The 20,653-nt window shown below is 36.1% G+C and overlaps 2 protein-coding genes and 2 long non-coding RNA genes across 7 annotated transcripts in view; 2 read left to right on the forward strand and 2 right to left on the reverse strand.

Moving 5' to 3' along the window:
* The window catches only part of scarb1 (scavenger receptor class B, member 1), a 45,501-nt gene extending 39,249 nt beyond the window's left edge, over positions 1-6,252 (forward strand). For 3 of the 4 annotated variants that reach the window (XM_087268996.1, XM_087268997.1, XM_087268998.1), the window contains 2 exons: positions 3,179-3,251; positions 5,360-6,252. In XM_087268996.1, coding sequence (XP_087125122.1) covers positions 3,179-3,251; positions 5,360-5,370 — 84 coding nt within the window. In that variant the 3' untranslated portion in view covers positions 5,371-6,252. 4 annotated transcript variants of the gene reach the window in all.
* The window catches only part of myo18b (myosin XVIIIB), an 880,426-nt gene that overhangs the window by 352,004 nt on the left and 507,769 nt on the right, over positions 1-20,653 (forward strand). The window lies entirely within an intron of this gene.
* Positions 1-20,653, reverse strand: part of LOC147842218 (uncharacterized) — a 167,245-nt gene that overhangs the window by 66,073 nt on the left and 80,519 nt on the right. The window lies entirely within an intron of this gene.
* On the reverse strand, positions 6,661-13,818 carry LOC147842219 (uncharacterized). Its single transcript, XR_015501668.1, has 2 exons — positions 11,337-13,818; positions 6,661-9,208 (listed from the first exon to the last, which is right to left on the reverse strand). It is a non-coding gene; the product is annotated as an uncharacterized LOC147842219 (long non-coding RNA).

A 20,653-nucleotide genomic window follows, 5' to 3' on the forward strand; every position in this document is an offset into this window, starting at 1 on the left:
TGCATATCCAACAAGCAAAGACAAGTGCAATCAAACGTGTCTTGCGTGTGTGCGGTTGAAGATGATCATTTACCCTTTCATTATTTTTCTAATATTTTCCAAGTGCTATTCAATAGATTGAACACCTTTCTGATCATCATAGTTTTGATAACTCATCTCTAATAACTGATTTATTTTCTCTTTGTCATGATGACAGCACATAATATTAGACTAGATATTCTTCAAGACACTAGTGTTCAGCTTAAAGTGACATTTAAAGGCTCACCTAGATTCATTAGGCAAGTCGTAAGTGTAATTAAGTGTATGTGTGTAATTGTGTTAAATTAGGCAGGCAAGTAGGCAAGTAGGTAAATAAGTAGGCAAGCAGGTAGGCAAGTAGGTAGGTATGCAAGTAGGCAAGTACGCACGCCGGCAAGTAATTAGGCAAATAACTAAGTAGGCAGGCATAGTAAGTAGGCAGGTAAGTAGGTAAGCAAGTAGGCCAGTAAGTAGGTTGGCTAGTAAGTAAGTAGGCAGGTAAGGAAGTAGGTAAGCAGGCAAGTAAGTAGGCAAATAAGTAGGCAGGCAGGCAAGTAGGTAGGCCAGTAAGTAAGTAGGCAGGTAAGGAAGTAGGTAAGCAGGCAAGTAAGTAAGTAAGTAGGTAGGCAAGTAAGTAGGCAGGCTAGTAAGTATGTTGGCCAGTAAGAAAATAGGCAGGCAGGCATGTGTGTCTATACACGTGTGTGTTTTTGTTGTTGGACAGTTGTTAGTTTATTTTGCTAGTGTTTCTGGAGTGCTTGTTCTGCAGTAGTGAGGGTGTTCTTTAATTGCTGTGGCTTTTATTTATGCAGATAGTTTAGTTATAGCTTGTTCCGCAGTTATTTAAACATAAATATAAAAGAATAATACGCGAGTGAGTTTCCAGAATAATAATGTAATCTGAAAAATGTCCTTGCTGTTTAACAGCACTTGGGGAATATTTAGAATAGTTAATATTTCATAGTAGGGTGAATTTTGTCTTCAACTGCATATTTGTGATTTTATTTCAAATCTCTTAAATTGCTTATTTAAATGACACCATAAATGACAGTAAAGACTAATTAATATTATCCCTCATAATGCATTCAACATGCTTTTTACATGATATAAAATATAGCAAATGTAATGCACTAATCTTTTAAATAAAATTATCCATCATTTTTGACCTGAACATATTCTTTACCTTTAGTGTCAAATACTTTTCTAAAAAGACAAACTTGTACTAAATTTCTGACCCTATTGCCACTGAGTTTAGTTAATCAGCATGTATACGTTTATGTATACATTTAATAATGAACCATGTCATTGTTGTAAATGTATTCGTTTTATAAAAGTGTATTTAATGTAATCATTATGTAGGATTAACTATATATTATATTTTATTAATTTTAATATATATATATATATATATATATATATATATATATATATATATATATATATATATATATATATATATATATATATATATATATATATATATATATATATATATATATTTTTTTTTTTTTTTTTTTTTTTTGTGTAAATCTCATGGTGAAATCTTGGTAACATTCATAACTTTATTATCTTTTTTTTTTTGGATCTTTTATTAAATTTAGTTGTTTTTTTTATTAATTTTATAATTTTATCTTCTAATAGATCCTTTTAAGTGTCATGGTAAAATGGTGGTAACATTTATAACTTTTATTAATTTATTAGTATTATTTTCAGATTTTTTTTACATTTTAAGAATGTAATTTAAGAATGTATATGTAAATGTATATTTTCCCTCTGAGAAATTTTATCACCTACAGAGACCCGGAAGGGACGTGATGGTGGGAAAAATGGGTGGGAGAAGAAAAAAGTGATAGAAAAACATGATATATATATCATGTTTTTCTATCACTTATTTATTTATTTATTTATTTATCTATATATATATATATATATATATATATATATATATATATATATATATATATATATATATATATATATATATATATATATATATATATATATATATATATATATATATATAATTTTTTTTTTTTTTCATTTATTTTATTTTATTTTTTTAATTTATTTATTTATTAATTTTTAAGGTTTTGCGTTCTCTCAACTGTTGTTCCACAAACACGTCCTGCTCACTTTATACATGTCAACCCTCCCGTTTTGCTGGGATTTCCTATCTATATCATCCTATCAAGTATTTTCCCATATTTCATTTTTTTTTATCTTTAAAGCACGCTGAAATTAATATAAAACGTCTGCATTCAATTTCTTCCCGATAAAGTTGTGCGTCGTTCATCGCCCTTCATAAGCAACGTCTGAATTGAGAGGAGTCTGGATGCAGACCTGATGCAGTGCAGTCTGAGCTGCATCCAATGCTTTTTAATGCACTCACCTAACCCCACCTGCCACAGTGACGTCCCTCACTCCATTGAGTGCATTGTGTCTGACATTGCATCGCTGAGTGATGCAATCTCAGCTTGCATCATGAAGGCTGCATGCCGATACTATTGTCTGAATCAGCAAATGCATGTACAAGCTCTGACTGACGGACACTCCGTATGATCCCAGATCAGCTTCTGTAAATTACGGGAGAATCTCAGCATAACAGGAGGGTTGACATGAAGTGAACGGCAAGTGTTTGTGGAACAACGGTTTTAAGGGAACACAAAAACCTTAAAATATAGATTTTCCCATCACCTATTTATTTCTTCCTTCCTGTTTTTCCCCCACCATCACGTCCCTTCCGGGTCTCCATAATCACCAAATATATAATGTGGTTTTATCTGTGACCAAATATTAAGCGGTCCTCCAATAACACACACACATTTTGAATGCATTATGAGTGTTAAATCTACATTATTGATGCTGTAAATAAGTGCTTTCAGAATGAGATGATCCTACACATTTAAATCTCCGTGCATTTCTTTGTTTTAATGTAAAAAGAAAACTGCATACAAATCAAGTATGAAAGCATGCCATTCACCAGCACATTCATCATCCTGCATGTTCAACTGAATCACTGAATCATTGCCTTGCGTTCTGCATGTTTGTGATATCCGAGCATCTCGAGCCGCTTTTCTGTGTCCAATAATCACGTCCGCTGGCTCCCGAAATCCCTGTGACCGGCCGCCTGACGCTCAATGAGCTCTGGTTATTCTTTTAGGACAACGTAAACCATTCAAAACAGCATCCGGCCAATGAGACGCAGGCTGAGAAATATAACCAGAGCAACACAGGTGGGTTTTTTCGGCTCAGGTGCGCCTCTTTAGCTCTTCTTCTGCAGACGGACACCTCCTGAAACATTGCATTGCACTCATTTTCATTCATCCGGTGTTTTCTGGCATCTGTTTGCATCTCTTCTCAGTTTTTGCATGCACACACAGCTGCACCGCAGGATATCTGTGGGTTTATTGGTGCAGCAGAACAGGAACTGAATGTTTGAGTGGGATTTCAAGCATTTTGCGAAAGGAAATGATTGCATTCTTTTTATATTTATTCATTTATTTTACAAATGCTTTCAATAAAAATGCCATGTTTGTGTCCACATACGAGTGGATTTTCCACATACGAGTGGACACAAATTTTATTCTTGGCTAAACTTAAGTGTTTTTTTTATTTTTATTTTATTTAATTATATTGGATGCATTCTTGTTTTTTTTTTTTTTTTTTTTTTTTTTTTTTTTGATTATTGGATGCGTTCTTTGTCCTTTTGGTTTTCTTTTTTGTTTATTTATTTTATATTTTATGCATACTTTGTCCTTTTTTCTGTTATTTATTTAGTCATTTATTTATATTGGATACGTTTGTCTTCGTTTAATTTTTGTTGGTTTATTAATTCATATTGGATACTTTGAGCTTTTTTTTTGTTAATTTATTTATATTAGACGCGTTCTTTATCTTGGTTTCCTTCTATTTTTTTCATATTGGATGCATACTTCATTCTTTTATTTCTGTTTTATTAATTTATTTATTTATATTGGATTCCTTCATTGTCCTGTTTATTTATTTATTAATTAATTATGTAGTTCTTTTATTTACATTGATTGCATACTTGTCCTTTTTTTATTTATTCATTTATATTGGATACATACTTTGCCCTGTTTTTTTTTGTAATTTAATTTGTTTATTAACTTACTGTGTCCTTGTTTATTTATTTATATTTGATGCATACTTCGTTCTTTTGTTATTTATTTATATTGGATGTGTTCTTTCTGTCCTTTTTTGTTGTTTGTTTTTCTTTTTTTATTACATTGGATTACTTGTCCTTCTGTTACCTTTTTTGTTATCTATTTATTCGTATTTGATACGTAATTTTGTTGTTCACATTTTTATGTAGTTTATTTCTTTATTTATTATGGAAGTTTTTGTGCATTTTTATTTATATATTCATAGTTTTATTTTTATAAGCAGAGTTGTTGGCTGAACTCAACTTAGAATGCATCCTTTTTTTTCTTTTTCTTTTTTTCTTTATTTAAATTTTTTCTGGACCCCTAACCAATTATAATTTTATTGTATTTTGATTAAGATATATTTATAAACTTTTTTTTTTTATGTTTATTTATCATTTTTTTATTAACATTTAGTTATGTAATAAAAAGAAAAGGCTAGGAATTAAGTTTAGAGATTTTGGCAATTATTATTAACCACTTAACTTATTTTGTTTTTTAATATATGGAAAAAATAAATAAATATATATAATTCCTTTTTTTTTTTTTTTTTTTTTTCCTCCCATTGAAACCCAAAATAAGTTAACTGGTTAATGCTAATATAATTGCCACGAGAAAAGTAAATAATATTTGACTAGATATTCTTCAAGATATTCCTATACAACTTGAAGTGATCCTGCTGAAATAAAACAAAAGATTTTCTCCAGAAGCACAAATATTATCTGACATACTGTGAAAATTTCCTGAATCTGTTTAACATCATTTGAGAAATATTTCAAAAAAGAAATTCAAAGGCTAATAATTCTGACTTCAAGTGTGCGTGCGTGCGTATATAATTATGTTTTTGTTTAAATGAGCATTAAAGTAATAGTTTAGTAAATATACATTTACATTATGTTGTTCATGTACTTATTGGCTACGTTTCTGCTTTGTGTGTGAATTCAGACCTGTTTTAAATGTACATGTTTTGGAAAATCACGAATTTGAGTTCATACCAACTATTTTATTTACAAACTAGTAAAATGGCACTCATGGGTAGTGTTTTTTTTATTTATTTTATTTCATTTTTAATTATTTTTGCTGCCATTCTTGAATGGTTTAGTTCAGACAATTGGAGGAACTTTTTATTTATAAATTTTTTTGGCTTTCACTGACATGTTTTTCTTTTTTGATGGCAGGTAAAAAGTAAAACGAGTGGTTCGTCCAGCACAGATGTGGATCCATCCAGCACAACCAGTGAAAAAGCCCCATTACTACAGTCACCAACCAGCTGAACCATCATCCACATTCACAATATTTAAAAGTTCCACAAATAAAGCTTATTTTATTATAACGAGCTGTGGATGATTGGACTGGATCCAGTACAGATGATGCATTATGAACTCTTGTGTGTGTTTTTGTACAGCGGTTGGGTTCTCCATGGAGTTTGCATTACATTTAGCATTGAAAAACTGAGCATCTGTGTTATGGTCTGGGTTAGTTAAATATTTTTATTTTGAAAATACTTGAATATACAAGATTGTGAAATGGTGCACACTAAAATTAAACAACACTGTCTAAACACTCTAATTTCCTACCAGGAAAAAAACTATTCAAAGTTATCCTTTGGTAACCTTTAATCTTTCTATTGTAAAAAAAGGAAGTGCCTTGAACATTTTCTGACAATATCGTGCCATTATTAACTTAAATATGCTGTCATAGCAGATAAACATGCTGAGCATGCATATTTCCCAATACTTTGAATACATGTGTTGATAATCAGTTTTTAAAGGTTCTCAGAGGATGTAAAATATTGTTAAATGTCCATGTGTTTGCGTTTTTCTGGCTGTTATATAAAATGAAATTTTTTTTTGTATTTGAGGTTTATAGTTTCAGATGTTGTAAAAACTTTGGACAAAGGACAAAAAAAGCATGAGCCATATGAGCCAAAATGTTTAACACTCCTTATAAATGGCGCTTTTAATTGTGTATCAAGAGATTATGACTGTTTTTACTAAACATGTAATTGTGGACTGAATAAATTGCGTTTCACATCAAAATCAGATATAAATGTGGAACAAAATAAGCACAATTTCAAACTCTTTATTGCTGGAAGCCTGGTTGAATGATTCTGGAGAACATTTGTCTAAGATTAAAACATGTAAGGAAAACTACCGTGTACTATCACCACGGATAAAATTCATTCGCCTATCTGAGGTGGGTTTCGTTTTGCCGCCATTTTCGTCGTCAGTTCTGTTTTGCCGCGCAAGATGGCGGCAGCGAGCAGCAGTAGAAGCGGGTTCGTGCTGAAGGCGAAACGTTTTGCATTTGAAGGTAAATGTTTGCTCGTTTTGTTTGTTTTTAAGCAGCCAGATTTCATTTATTTGATCTTAATGTTTGATGCAGAGTACGGTGATGTTGAGGAGATGTGTCTCGGTAAATATTTTGTTGTGTTTTCAACAAGGAAGAGGTCCTTATACGTGAGTTTTTAAGTTATAAATGTTTTGTTCAGATTGTCACAGGCCAGGCAACTGTTTTGTAGCCTTTCAGAATTAACCTTTCTCTTCAGTTCGTGTAAATCTCGATTTTTGTAAATTATATTGGATCAGATAACACTATGATACAGTAGGCCTGTGATTATTAGGCCTATGACCAGACTTCCACCTTCAGTTCAGGCTGGTTTGTATTATGAGCTTAAAAATTGGACTTCTAGACCTAAAATGTTCTGTTTTTCCAATTTTTCTACTATAAAATATGTAGTGTGCCCATAAAAAGAAATACTTTTTAATAAAGTAAACATAACTATTGACTTTTAATGTAATGTGATAATCGGCTTGTTAGGAAAGTCTATTTGTTAATATCTCAATCATCACTGCATTGCATTTTGTTTTAAAGGTGCAGAGCTTTTACTTTACGAGATAGGCTGGTTTTAGCTGGTAAACCAGGCTGGTTTTAGAGGGGTTTTGGCCATTTCCAGCCTGGTCTTAGCTGGTCATGCTGGGAGATAACCAGCTAAAACCATCTTGACTTGCCTGCCTGGCTGGGAGCCCAACCAAAACCAAAACTGGTCAAGCTGGTTTTAGCTGGATTTAGCTGGTTATTTTCCAGCCTGACCAGAAATGGCCAAAACCCCTCTAAAACAAGGCTGGTCAACCAGGTAAAACCAGCCAACCAGCCTAGGCTGGTTTAAGCTGGATTTTTCAGCAGGGCGTTATGGATGTGACTGAAAAAGTCTGCGAGTTTACAGTAGGGCTGCACAATATATAGTTTCAGCATTGATAAAGCAATGTGAACATTCGCAATAGACACATCACAGAATCTGAAATATGCAGTCAGAATTCACTGAAGCCACAATTGAAAATAAAAACTGATTAATTGCTACCAAAAATGGTGTTATTTGCATATATATTTAGGGTCTCAGACTGTGTAAACATTCCAAGCAAGTTTTAAGCAATTGGGCACAATAAATCATTATGTTTGTAACTTTAATAAAGATTATTAACGTTTATAAAGTGTTATTTTATATTTGATAATTTAATGGACTTGAATACTTCTAGACTCCCAGAAAACTTTGAAGCACCGTTTAATGTATTTGTATTTTTGCTACTGTATTTACAAATACTTGTGATTGGTTTATTATATTTTATCCAGATGTAGGCATGAGCTGGTATAATGTGATTACTGCTCTAAAATAAAAATTATATCTTTTTTTTCTCTCCATTGAACACAATATATTTTATTTTAGGAAACCAGTATTATAGTTTTGACAGTGAACATGTCAGGCTAAATAATAAAATTAAAATTGACTTCTGCTATCTTCATTAGTTTCCAAAATCACAGGTTTCTTTACAACACATCAGAAACACACTAAAAACCTTTACATATACCTTAGTAATGGTATAATCAGCCTGATCTCACGAGGAAACATAAGTATTTTACGTTTTGTCAGTTTAGAGTTCAGTCGTACAAAAATGTACGTATTTAAAAAGGAGGTGTGGCACCTAACCCCAACCGTCATTGGGTGATGAGCAAATCGTACTAAATGGTATGAATTAGATCGTACGAATTCATACGAAATAGCCACTAAATCAAAAGTTACGAATTGCCGTGAGATTGCGCAGGTATAACACAAAATCTGGCGATTTTAAAACCTTAGATTTGTGTATGAGTGTGTGAATGAGTGTGTATGGGTGTTTCCCAGTACTAAGTTGCAGCTGGAAGGGCATCCGCTGTGTAAAACATACTGGATTAGTTGGCGGTTCATTCCACTGTGGCGACCTCTGATGTATAAAGGGACTAAGCTGAAGGGAAATGAATGATTGAAAAAATATCTTAATTTCACGACACCTTTAACTTTAATCAATTCAACTCTTAAGCATGTCAGACCTAACGTGCGGGAGCAGAAATGGCACTTGGCCTGTCTGTTTGACGGTGGTTTAATCGATGAAGTTGGTAAATGTGTGTAGACGTGACCTTTACTGTGTTTCAATCGCATGTCCTGAGGGGGACGCCTGTCTCTGTGTTTCTTTAACCACAATCCTGTCCTGCATCTGAAATCTAGTGTGTGGACACTGCAGTGAATCATATCACAAATACTTCAGTCAGCAAGTCTTTTGTGGAGCTTTGATTTAAAGAGACAGAACACCCCAAAATAACGGTTGTGAATGGTTATGAATGTCTTTCTTCTGTTGAACATGAAACAAGATATTCTGATGACTGATTAAAATAAAGCTAATAGCCGTGTTTCCATCCAAAGATGTAATTGAGCAATTGACCTTTCGCTAAGCCACACCCAAAAACCACCATCCACCAATCGTGGCTTAGCAACCGTAGCTACGCAGGGGCTCTGTCAAGCTGTCGAGCGAGGGAAACAGACCAGAGCGTTGTGCATATGGATTGTGCAAGTCTGATACTTGAATGAAACCTGAATGTTTTCCCTTTTCAAAACCTAAAACCCAAGAGGAGAAATGCCAGCGTGGATCAAGCTGTGTGAGGGGCGCTAAATGAGCGAGATAAGTTGGTTTTGTTTTGATATTCCCGACCAATGACTGTAAAAAATATGGACGACGCGACAGCCCCTTTTGCCATTGAACGCCTTGAGGGCAAAACGCCTGCTTGACGGGCACAAACTGTCGCAAAAGACTGCTGAAATTGGAGCCAGACATGCGCAGAAGGACTGTCTGATGGAGCCAGAGGAGGAGCCGCGATAATGAGCAGAGTCGAGCTTCCAACCAAACGCTTTATGTAAAATCAACCACGCCCCCCGAACTTCTCACTCGACTGCCGGTGTCTGCACTATAACAAACGCTCACTGATGTAAATAGAAGCACTTACATTAAAAAAACACAATAATATACGGTTTAAAAACGGTGTGATGTAAGCTGTTAAACTTTAATAAAAGCAATACATGGTGGACTGCAGAAATAAACGATCTTTTATACACTCTAGCCTGAATATGAGCACAAATAATATATTCTCTTATTGTTATATTTGTTGTTGGTATTTGTTATCTTCATAGGGGTAGAAATAACACTTGTAAAATATGAACAATAACACATAAACAACACATACATTATAGGAAAGGTTTTTATTTTTATTAGCATCAACAGAACCCAAAATATAGCCTACACACCATAACGATTTACCATGCGGGAACAATCGTGCGTTTAGAAGATAAATACAGCAAGATTACTAAATATCAACAGGATATTTACACATCCCAACCCTGCAATTTGTCAATTTGTGCAAAAAAACTTTGCACTATTAATACAACGTCTATCTGCTGTAACATCACTAGTATATTGTTTATTCATTTTCGCTTGAATTGTTTATTTATTTAATTTTTTTGCCTCCGTTTTCATTTGGTTTATTCGATGCCTTCATTATATCTGGCAACGAGGAATTTACATTCTTTTTAATGTTAGCTGGAGTGTTCAAATAAAACGCCAACAGTAAATGATGTAAATAAATAATATCTAACATTTACAGCTCTATTAGGTTATATAAGATTCGATTTCAAGAACCTTATAATGATTTATAACAGCAAATTCAGTAGATCACTTAATAACATGCCAAAACTTAAAATGCAGAGACGTCCTATAAAGCAAGTTCAAATAACCTTACAGGAGATCAACGTGGAGATTATTATTTAAACACAAAGAGAATTACTGCTAACGATCTCCTGTATACCCCGTACTTAAATGGGTTTATTTTATTGTGCAGTTTTATTGTCATTTTCGTATTTATTATTATTATTATTTAATACTTGTGCAATCGATACAGGTTTATTGTTATTTATTTTGTCCTTTATTTAAATAATTGCTATGCTGTTTGCATCTTTATTCAAAGGTTAAACTCAGTGATACACTTTGCGTTCACATAGTAGCATGCGTTTGTTGTTATATCAACAAAAATGGGTGTAATAACGTTAACAAATGTGAGGGTTTTATATAATGAAGATTCAATCGCGCCAGCTCCGGGCATCAGCGCATAACCTAGTCGCGGCGTCGCGGGCTGATTCCGGCTCGCATGCGGCAGCGCCTGCTGGCTCAATTGACTCAGGCTGGAATCGGGCAGTGAGTCCAGGCATCCGGAGTAGGTCCAGCAGAGGTAGTCAGTCTGAGGGGTAAGTCTCCGGCAGGCAAGAACTGGCCCCAGTGTATTTTGCTATCTGGGTGGCTAGGCGTGTATTAGCAAACTAATAAAGCCCGAAAAAAGCTTTGACCTTAGCGAATAAACAGTGTTCCACCAGATCATGTATGTCAGAAACTGTAGTTTACTGCTGAACTCATTTTGTCATAGTAAAATATCACAGAAATCTAGTAATAACACTTCAGTCTCCTACCGAAGCTCAGACGCCGCGCTTTGAGAAACTGTCAATCACAGCTGTTAATCACGATGACACGCCCAGCATTAAATTACTGCTAAAAACAAACTGTTTACAAACATGAGGATCTGGACCTATTTCAGCACAATAACCAGTGCCTTAATCCACCAGAACCATCTTTCGGGACATTTTATTGCAAGTGTAATTAATTTTTTTATTTGGGCTCAAGTCTCCTTCATTAACACGGAGGAGGCGGGCTTTATGACTTGTACTGCAGCCAGCCCCCAGGGGGCGATCTAACGGCCGAAACCTTCACTCAAACGTAGGCTTGCGGCACACTTGTTCCCGACACATTCAGTGATAGACAGACAGCAATAATTCACACACCTCTTACCCTAAACAGATCTAAACTGTGTTTCCTACAACAAATACAAAGCAGGTCATGTTTCACAGTCGTCTTTCTTTTTTTTTTTGCTCGATATTATGAGTAATGCTCAGTTTAAGCCTTCGCCATAGTAACAATAGTCATGCTAATAGCGAATAGGTCATGAGTTATTGATCCAGAATCTGCGAATCTGTTGCTAAATTTACTGAACTTCATATTTCTATTTCAAGCTACGAAGATTTGAAATTGCAAATCAACAGAACAAAACCAACGCAAACTGAGCAGCTGCGATCAATATACTTCACCCGCATCTGTTTCTCAGTCATTTATAAAGAGCACACAAACACACTGACAATAATAGGTAACTTACTGTACACTGTTATGGGTCAATGATGCTAATATTCAGCACAAATCCATCAATTTCTCCTTTCTGGCTGTTCTATCTATGAATGCATGATGCAGAAGCACTGTCCGTGCGTGTTTCCTTGTGGGCTGGTAACGCTATTTTTCATTGCACAATTAATCTATCAGGCTTTTTGGCTAAAAATAGAGAAATCAGAGAAGAATGCATCTTGAGAATCAGCCATAGTTTCAACCCTAACTAAACACACCTGATCAAACTAGTTAAATGCTTTAGGCTTGTTTGAAACCTACAGACAGTCGTGTTGAAGCAAGGCTTGAACTTATACAGGGCTGCGGCCCTCCAGGACTTGAGTTAGACTCCCCTGGTATAGATTGTACTGCTGCCTTATATAGAAAGATAAAAAAATGGGAAATATTTACAGAAAATGATGGCAGGATAGCATGGTAAAATAGGTGAGAGTCTCGGGAAAAACCTGAGGGTTGCAGGTATACCGAAAAAAAATCTTCATTAGATCTACTATTTTTTTATTTATTTAAGTGCTTACAGGGCGAGGCAGTGGGGCAGTAGGTAGTGCTGTCGCCTTACAGCAAGAAGGTCGCTGGTTCGATCCTCGGCTCAGTTGGCTTTTCTGTGTGGAGTTTGCATGTTCTCCCTGCCTTCACGTGGGTTTCCTCCAGGTGCTCCGGTTTTCCCCACAGTCCAAAGACATGCAGTACAGGTGAATTGGGTAGGCTAAATTGTCCATAGTGTATGAGTGTGTGTGAATGTGTGTGTGGATGTTTCCCAAAGATGGGTTGCGGCTGGAAGGTCATCCAACCTGCTGGATAAGTTGGCGGTTCATTCCGCTGTGGCGACCCCTGATTAGATACTAAGCGACCCCTGATAAATATACTAAGCCGACAAGAAAATGAATGAATGAATAAGTGCTTACAATTAACTTAAATGGGCTGAATTCAATCAATTGACGTTGAACATTACTGAACTTAATTTGTTTGTGTTACGTCCTTTTAGATGTTAATGTTAAACTAGAAGTTTCATTTTCATAGTGTACATGCTAAAAATGCTGGGTTGTTATAAACCACCGTTGGGTCAAATATGTCCAAGCACAACCATTGGCATTGCTTTTAGTGTGTGTTAATTTCTGACTTGTCAGCGTTTGTATTGACTTTGTTTGTTTTTGTTCTGATGGTTTGGTGCAACTCTCCAAATATTTCATGTATTGATGCTTGCATGTTTTATTTATTCATTTGTTTGTTTATTTATTTGTTGATTTAATTATTTATTTGTTTATTTGAGCTTTAAATGACAGCAACAAATGTACATGAATACAAAAATGTTCCAGTATTAGCCTAATGAAATAAAACAATCAATACATGATACAATATATACAAGCTTCAAGATGCATATTAACTCACAGCATTCCTACAAATCAACAATGCATTAAAATGTACTAAACCTAAATCTGCCAGATACAAAATAATCAATAAATATCAATATACAGGCAAAGACAATATAAGAGAAGCGCCATAATGATATTGCATCTATTGAAGTGTTAATGTGGAATATATGCGAACATTATTGATTGATCTGTTTGATGGAGATGAGCTCGATTTATTCGTCCTCATATTGATTATTGAGATGTGTTGTGTTTCACGCGGCACACAAATCTAACAACACATGTGTTTATAGCAGAACACAAGCAGAACGCTTTGTCAATTCAAAATAATAATGTTAAATGAATTGTTGTTTTTGTTGTAATTATTTACCTTTGTAATTGTGTTATTACATATTTATTTTAGGAAAGTATTTTCTCCCCCTAATAATATTAAACTAAGTGTATGTGAGATAACATTCAATAGTTTTGTGTGTGACAAGAGGATGGAGAAAGTAATGACCTGAGAACCAAATATCACTGCAATTATTTTTTGCCCATACTACGAGTGAGACCAGTGAAAATATATCATACAGTGAAAGAAAAATACTATAAAGAAATAATAAATTACCTGGGGGAGAGGAAGTAATTAGATGTGCTTAAATCAAAGAAATAAATATAACAAAACCCACTAACTGTATTCAACAAACTAAACTAAACATGAAAAGAAAAGCAAAGTACCAAACAACTAAAAACAAGACGTACACAAAGCAGCACATTCTCCTGAACCTGATGAACTAATACAAAAATGAATCTCTGGGCTCTATTTTGACGGTCCATGTGCAGAGCGCAAAGCCCAGGGCACAAACGCTGTCAGGGCGTGTCAGGACGCGTTTTTGCTGATTTACGGACGGGAAAATCTGCTTTGCGCCGTGGCGCAGGGTCTAAAAGGGTTGAGTTTATTCTCTTAATGAGTTATAGGTGTGTTTTGAGAATAAACCAATTAGAGTCTCATCTCCCATTCCCTTTAAGAGCCAGCTGCGTCACGCCAAGAGCGCATTCACTATTTACAGGACGCAAAGTAAGTCTAAGTGGAAAATCTGAGCGTTTCACTAGCAAACAGTTAATAGCTTATTAACAGAAAACTGTTAAACAGAGCATCTACTGCGTGAGAGTGAGAGATAATGGATCACTTTTACTTTCGCTCTTGGATAAGGAAATCTTTACGCACAGACATCAATTAGTCTATAAATAATTAATACCATTTGTTAAGCGCAAATATTCATTTCAAAACTATTTCTAAATTCAGTTCTCATTTCCACCAAACGAATAAATGAACAATAATAACGAAGTGTGTTCAAAATACTGAGTTATATCCTAAAACACATGCTGTGCCCCATATGGTCTAAAACCTGACAGGTGGACAAATCTAAGCTTGTTTTTAATAAAACAAATATAAACATGGATATAATAAATAATACTGCTAATAATAATAACATTATACAAAAGCACATTGTTATGAATGAACTGAAAAAGCCTCCCGAGATGAAGAAGACATAAAAGCAGTGATTTTCATATTTATGTAGGCTAGAAAATAATATGTTTTGTAATATTTTAATCCTTTATATTCATATCCTATATCTATTCTTATTATACCCTATATATACCCTTAATATTTACATTTTTTCATATGTAAAGATATTTGTCTATTGCTCTCTTGTGTGTATTAAGCAGTGTGTAAGTGAGGCGCAACTCTGCGCTGGAGTTTAGACCGGGTTTGTTTTGGTCTAATGAAAAATCTATTATAGATTCTCAAAATAGCAACGCGCCAGCGGTCTGCCTCAGAACGCTTCCTTTTTTAGACCAGAACGCCTATGGGTGCACATATGAGCGCTAATGCATTTGCTATTTAAACAGCGTAGTGCAACGCCTCAAAACCACTCTTGCGCCAAGCTGAAACTACCAAAAGACTATTGCGCCGCGACATGCGCCACATTGCGCCGGGTGTATGATAGGGCCCTCTGTGTTGTATATGTATATCGCGCAACTTACTCACTCCTACACCCTCTCCGAGGTATCACTCAAACACATCAGTTAACTGGACAAGTTCACAAGCAAACACATTGCACTTTCAGATCTCAAAACTTTAGACAAGAGCATTAAACACAAGCTAAACACATTCTGTCAGACTAGCCCTCGCAAGAGAGACTGTCCTCACAGAGACCCACAGAAAGAGTAAGAGCGAGATATTGAAAGAGAGAGAGAGAGAGATCGCCAGTGGCGCAAAAAGGGGGTATGCAGTATATGCGGCGCATAAAGGCGCCACACATGGGGGGGCGCCATTGTGCCAAAACTATTTTTGAAATTATCCTTACTAAAAGTTTCAAATAAAAAAATAAATAAATAAATATGTTTTGTTAAAAATGTTTTTTTTTGCATTTTGTATGAGTATAATATTGTATTTTAATAAATAAAAAATTCTACCAAGAGTTGCATACGTTGGTACACACATTTTAATTCAAAATCAACACAATAACATGCAGTCGCAGAGCCAAGTGTAAAGTGTTCATGTAAATGTAACTTTAGATTTTTTTTTTACAATTTTTATCAAAATAAAACTGTCAAATCATACATACAGTACAGTTGAGGTCAAAAGTTATAAGATTAGTCTGAATTTTTTTCTTTATTTATTATTATTTATTATTAATTATTTAATTGTTTTGCCTAAATAAGAGGGATCACACAAAATGTATGTTTATGTAAGTACAGACCTATTTCACATAAACCGATATTTCAGATCAAATATTTGGATTAAAAATGCACCTATATAAATATTATATACTTGATTATAATGATTCTTAACCCTGTTAAAGTTGACACATGAACAAATTGTCCAAATATTCACATTTTTTGGAACTGAAATGTTTTTAATCCTTCTATCAAGATCCATTTTATACAATATACATGTTTTTATAAATTTATTATGTGTCATATTGATACATCAGGCCTTTTGGTAACTTTTTTTTGTTCAAAACTATTTTATTTTAGTTACAAAACTTGAACCCGCATACCTCTCAGTATATGTGTAGTTGCGCCCCTGGAGATCGCCATTGCAGTTTGGGCTCGGCATTAAACGGCATTATACGGTGGTGCAAACCCACGACAGTGGCCAACGTCAAATGCAGAACGTATCGGTAACACACGCATGAAACAACACACCCACACACAAACAAACGCACACACATATACCCGAAATACGTTGTGCAAGCGAACGTAGCGGTTTTGTTTAAATTTATACATTGTTTACAAACACATCTTAAATTTAGTAAATCCAATCAATACTGTGGATTTTAATGCAGAACTGCCGCTTTACGAAGCAGGCAGAACAACAGCACAGATTTAGTGACCCGCAGCTGAATGCAAAGAGGAAACATGCTTCACATATCTGATGAGCTCCTCTGGGTTCTGGCCAGTCTATAGATTGCACTCTATTTGTGGATGCGGACAGTTGTTTGTGTCCATCAGACGGGATGCATGCGGTATTTACGGGGTTTGTTAACACTGGAAAAACGCTGCCTTCCACACAATTCCTTTATGCTGCTCACACTTGACTGTTTTTACAAATTTAAGTGGATTGAACATCAAAACATTAACCCTTGTGTATTGTTCTGATTCAATCTTCTTTGGTGATGTTGATGCTGTTTTTGCGCTTTTGACTTCTATTATAATCACATTTTCGACTGCAAAACTATGGCAGCATATAGTCATGCAGTTCTGATTGTTGCTGGTTTTCCCTGTTGGGAAGAGGGAGAATCTGTCACTGTACTGTTGATCATCTTTTGGCAGCATTAACCCTTTAGATCACCCTGTGCTGAAGAGTTTCTGCCTGTTATATGGAGTTTTGTGGAATAAAACAGCAGATTATAGTGTGTGTGTGTGCAGAAATACACTTATCGCTCTATTATACACCCAGCACAATAAGCCGAAAGACATGTATGCTGTGATTTGTTGCTCATTTCAGCCCAGTGCAGCTCTAGTTTTAATCTTTTGCAGCACTTTGTAGACTCATGGGTGTGTTAAGGCGCATTGTTGGCTCTTTGCGATTGTGAGGAGCTGAAATAGACCGCTCCATTGACCAATTAAAAGCTGCTCTGAAGTCCAGCAGAGTGTGTTAGTTATGCACTTATGCAGGTCCAACTGCGTGCACACTGCTGAATACACACAGGATGAACAGCAACACACAAATATCTTTACAGATGAACACAATTAAAGTGATGCAGAGATGATGATTTTCTCCATCAATATAAACAGCTCTGCCTACATGCCTTCTTCAGTTTATTCATGACCATCTGCATCTGTATAATGTGATTATTATGATCAGTATTATTGATTATATGCAGATTTATATTTGCTTTAATAAACACAAGTGTAGATGTGTCCAGCTGTGTGGTTTTGGAGATGTCTGCATCAGCATATGGGGCATAAGAACAGGACGTGTGTTTGGATATAGCTCAGTTTTCTGACCACACTTCATTATTATTGTTCATTTTAAGAGTTCACACTTAGCTGATGATTGGTAATAAGCTAGTTTGGCATGCTGTCCCGGGAGAGAGCCCCGAGCTCAAAAGATCCTCGAGCCCGGAGCTCCCTCCCGTTGCAGGGCGAGAGGGGAGTTTGAACTCGGGTAGATCTCGAGAACCCCCCCCCCTACTGGTGCGTAAGGATTGCTAAGATGATATGTTGCTGACAGAATTGAATTTGGTGCTAATTTCGTTCAGTCAATTTACTTAAGTCTTATGTTTTTGGGAGTGTGGGAGGAAACCGGAGGACCCGGGGAAAACCCACGCAAGCACGGGGAGAACATGAACTCCGCACGAAAATGCTGTCCGGTTGGGTAGATACCCGAGTCGGAGGCATTTTTTGCTGTGAGGCCGCAGTGCTAGCCACTGAGCCGCCGGGCTGCCCTGTAGAAAAGAGGAGGAGAAGGGGGGAAGGGGGGATTCTTGACCAAGATGACTAAAGGTAAGATGTTTGGTTATTTATACTGGGTTAGGAATAGTCTTGCCTACAGCACTTATTCATTGTTGCTCTTATAGTTGTGTAAGTTGCTACCTTGTCCTTATTTTTTAAGTCGCTTTGGATAAAAGCGTCTGCTAAATGACTAAATGTAAAAAATGTAAAATGTAGTCTGATTGGTGGTTTGTACATTAGCTTGACTTGGGGCCAGCCATGTCAATAGCCCCTTTCACACATACAGACCTTTCCGGAAAATTACCGGCAATTTTCCGGAAAGGTTGTATGTGTGAACAGGTCCTTTTTGAAAATACCGGTAAATTCGTTCTGGCTATTTTCCGGAAAGAGAAGTTGTAACATTACCGGCAATTTGCCGGAATGCTGCGCTGTGTGAACGCAGAAGGAATATTTCCGGAATAAGCGCGTGCACGTCTAGAACGTGCTGACGTGAGACGTCTGCTTTAGCCAATCACAACAGTCAGACGCATTTACGTCCGCGCGGTTTGTGAGAATAAAAGCCTTTGAATATTTTTCCAGACGCATTTAGCTGCTAGAAGTTAGTCAGATCACGTTTATATGTTATCCTTAATGCCAACTGTGCAAATAATCATCGATAAGATGCTTATGATAAGCCGTTGTTTGTTTACCTTCAAGCTTTGCGTGTGCCCATGAAACAGCCTGTGAGCGGCAGCACACGCACATATTATGAACATCTCGACATGCGAAAGTGATCCTGTGAAAGTTGTTAACAATATTGATCATCAAAAGAGTTTGTAATTTAGTCAAATGTTTACAAATACAAGCGCAGCCGTTTAAAGCTCATTTGTGGTGAATAATGTCAGAATTTACCGGTATTTTGGAATGGATGTGTGAATGCTCTTTTCCGGAAAATTTCCGTAACGTCCTCGCCTGTGTGAACAGCGCTTTTTTGAACATACCGGTAAAGTCGTTCCGTAAATTTTCCGGATATTTTCCGGTATCACTGTGTGAAAGGGGCTAATCATAAGCACGTGATCCTCTCGAAATTAGTTTACGAATAAACTTTACTAATTCCTTTGCTGGAGATTAGAACTGAATTTAGAAATAGTTTTGAAGCAAATATTTGTGCTCAAAAAAGGAAATTAAATATGTGGGCGAATAGATGTATTCAGTGTCCACCGTTTTCTCACTCCACCAAAGTAAAGGAGTAAAGTGAAGAGTAAAAGTAAAGAGGCTGAATGGAGGAGGCTCATTCATTATCCTCGCGCTGCAGATGCTCTGTTTAACTGTTTTCTCACTAGTGAAGTGTTCAGTTTTTTGTCCATCATGTAAATAGCAAATGCTCCATGGAGCGACGCAACTGACTGTTTAAAGGGTCACGGAACACCAGAACACATGTGTTTGAGCTGTTGACAGTGGCATATGTGTCCCACACTGCTATAAACACTATTAGGACACATATATTTCACTAAAAAGTGTAAATTGGTTGTTTTTGCGTTATTTCAAGCAAATTCGTACTTCCGGTTTGAAACAAATTTTTGAAGCTGCGTCACGGCCATGAGATCTTAGCGTGTATTCCAGCATGTAGACTGGACGTCTGTACCTGGGTGTACCGTATTACGTCCCCGAGTTTGCTGCATTAATGCATGAGTAAGACTTGGTTCAAACCAATCAGAGCGCTCTATTGTGCAACTTTATTAATATTCATTAATGTTACAGTGTAGACAGCGTCACCGCAGAGACGCCACATTGTGTTGGCAAAACAAGCGTGCAGTGTTGCTCTCCTAATTTGCTGAAGTGACTTTTTGTTTTCATTTCCTCTCAGCTGGAGCGCAGCTGGGGTCACGCATGGATTACAGTGTATCCGACGCAACGCACGACAAAAATAACTTACGTGTCTAAGGAACATTGTTTACCCAAGACCTTTTCTCTTCTCCAATTGGAGATCCGGATTCGCTTCTCTTCTCCTCTTAATAAAGACGCGGCTCTAGTTGCTGTGGATTGTGGCTCTTTGTTTATTCAGTTTGTTCATATCGAACTAACTATTGCACCGAGTGTAAACATGTTAGCACCACAACCAAACTATTACCGTCGTGTATGATTTTCACCGCATTTTGTGACCGGAATAACACAAGCGGCTTGCCTGCCGAGTGCATCTAAGTTACAGAGAAATGCAGAGTTTTTTTTCTCTCATTCGCCGTGTGGTATCAAACATTGCATGAAAAATACACGCTTACAGCAGTTCCTCGAATCAAATATCTCGTTTGTCACGAGGAACATGAATGAATTCCCTGAATGAAAGAGCCAAACTGCATTTAAAGTCCACCATTTAATCATTTGGCAAATAATTTGATTACTGATGTCCATGTAAACACAGTCACTTTCTCCCCTTTGTGTGTATGTGTGTGTGTGTGTGTGTGTATTTTGACTCTGAAACTGAGCGCATGGTCAAATAGACACTCTCACACCATCCCTCTTTTGCTCCTCCTACACTCCCCCCTAAACAGAGCTGGACACACCCACTTTTCTGACTTTTTCCAAAGTAGAGGTGTGA

The sequence above is a fragment of the Danio rerio genome, chromosome 10 (assembly GCF_052040795.2).
Source record: "Danio rerio strain M-AB ecotype USA chromosome 10, GRCz13ab, whole genome shotgun sequence".
Lineage (NCBI taxonomy): Eukaryota > Metazoa > Chordata > Actinopteri > Cypriniformes > Danionidae > Danio > Danio rerio.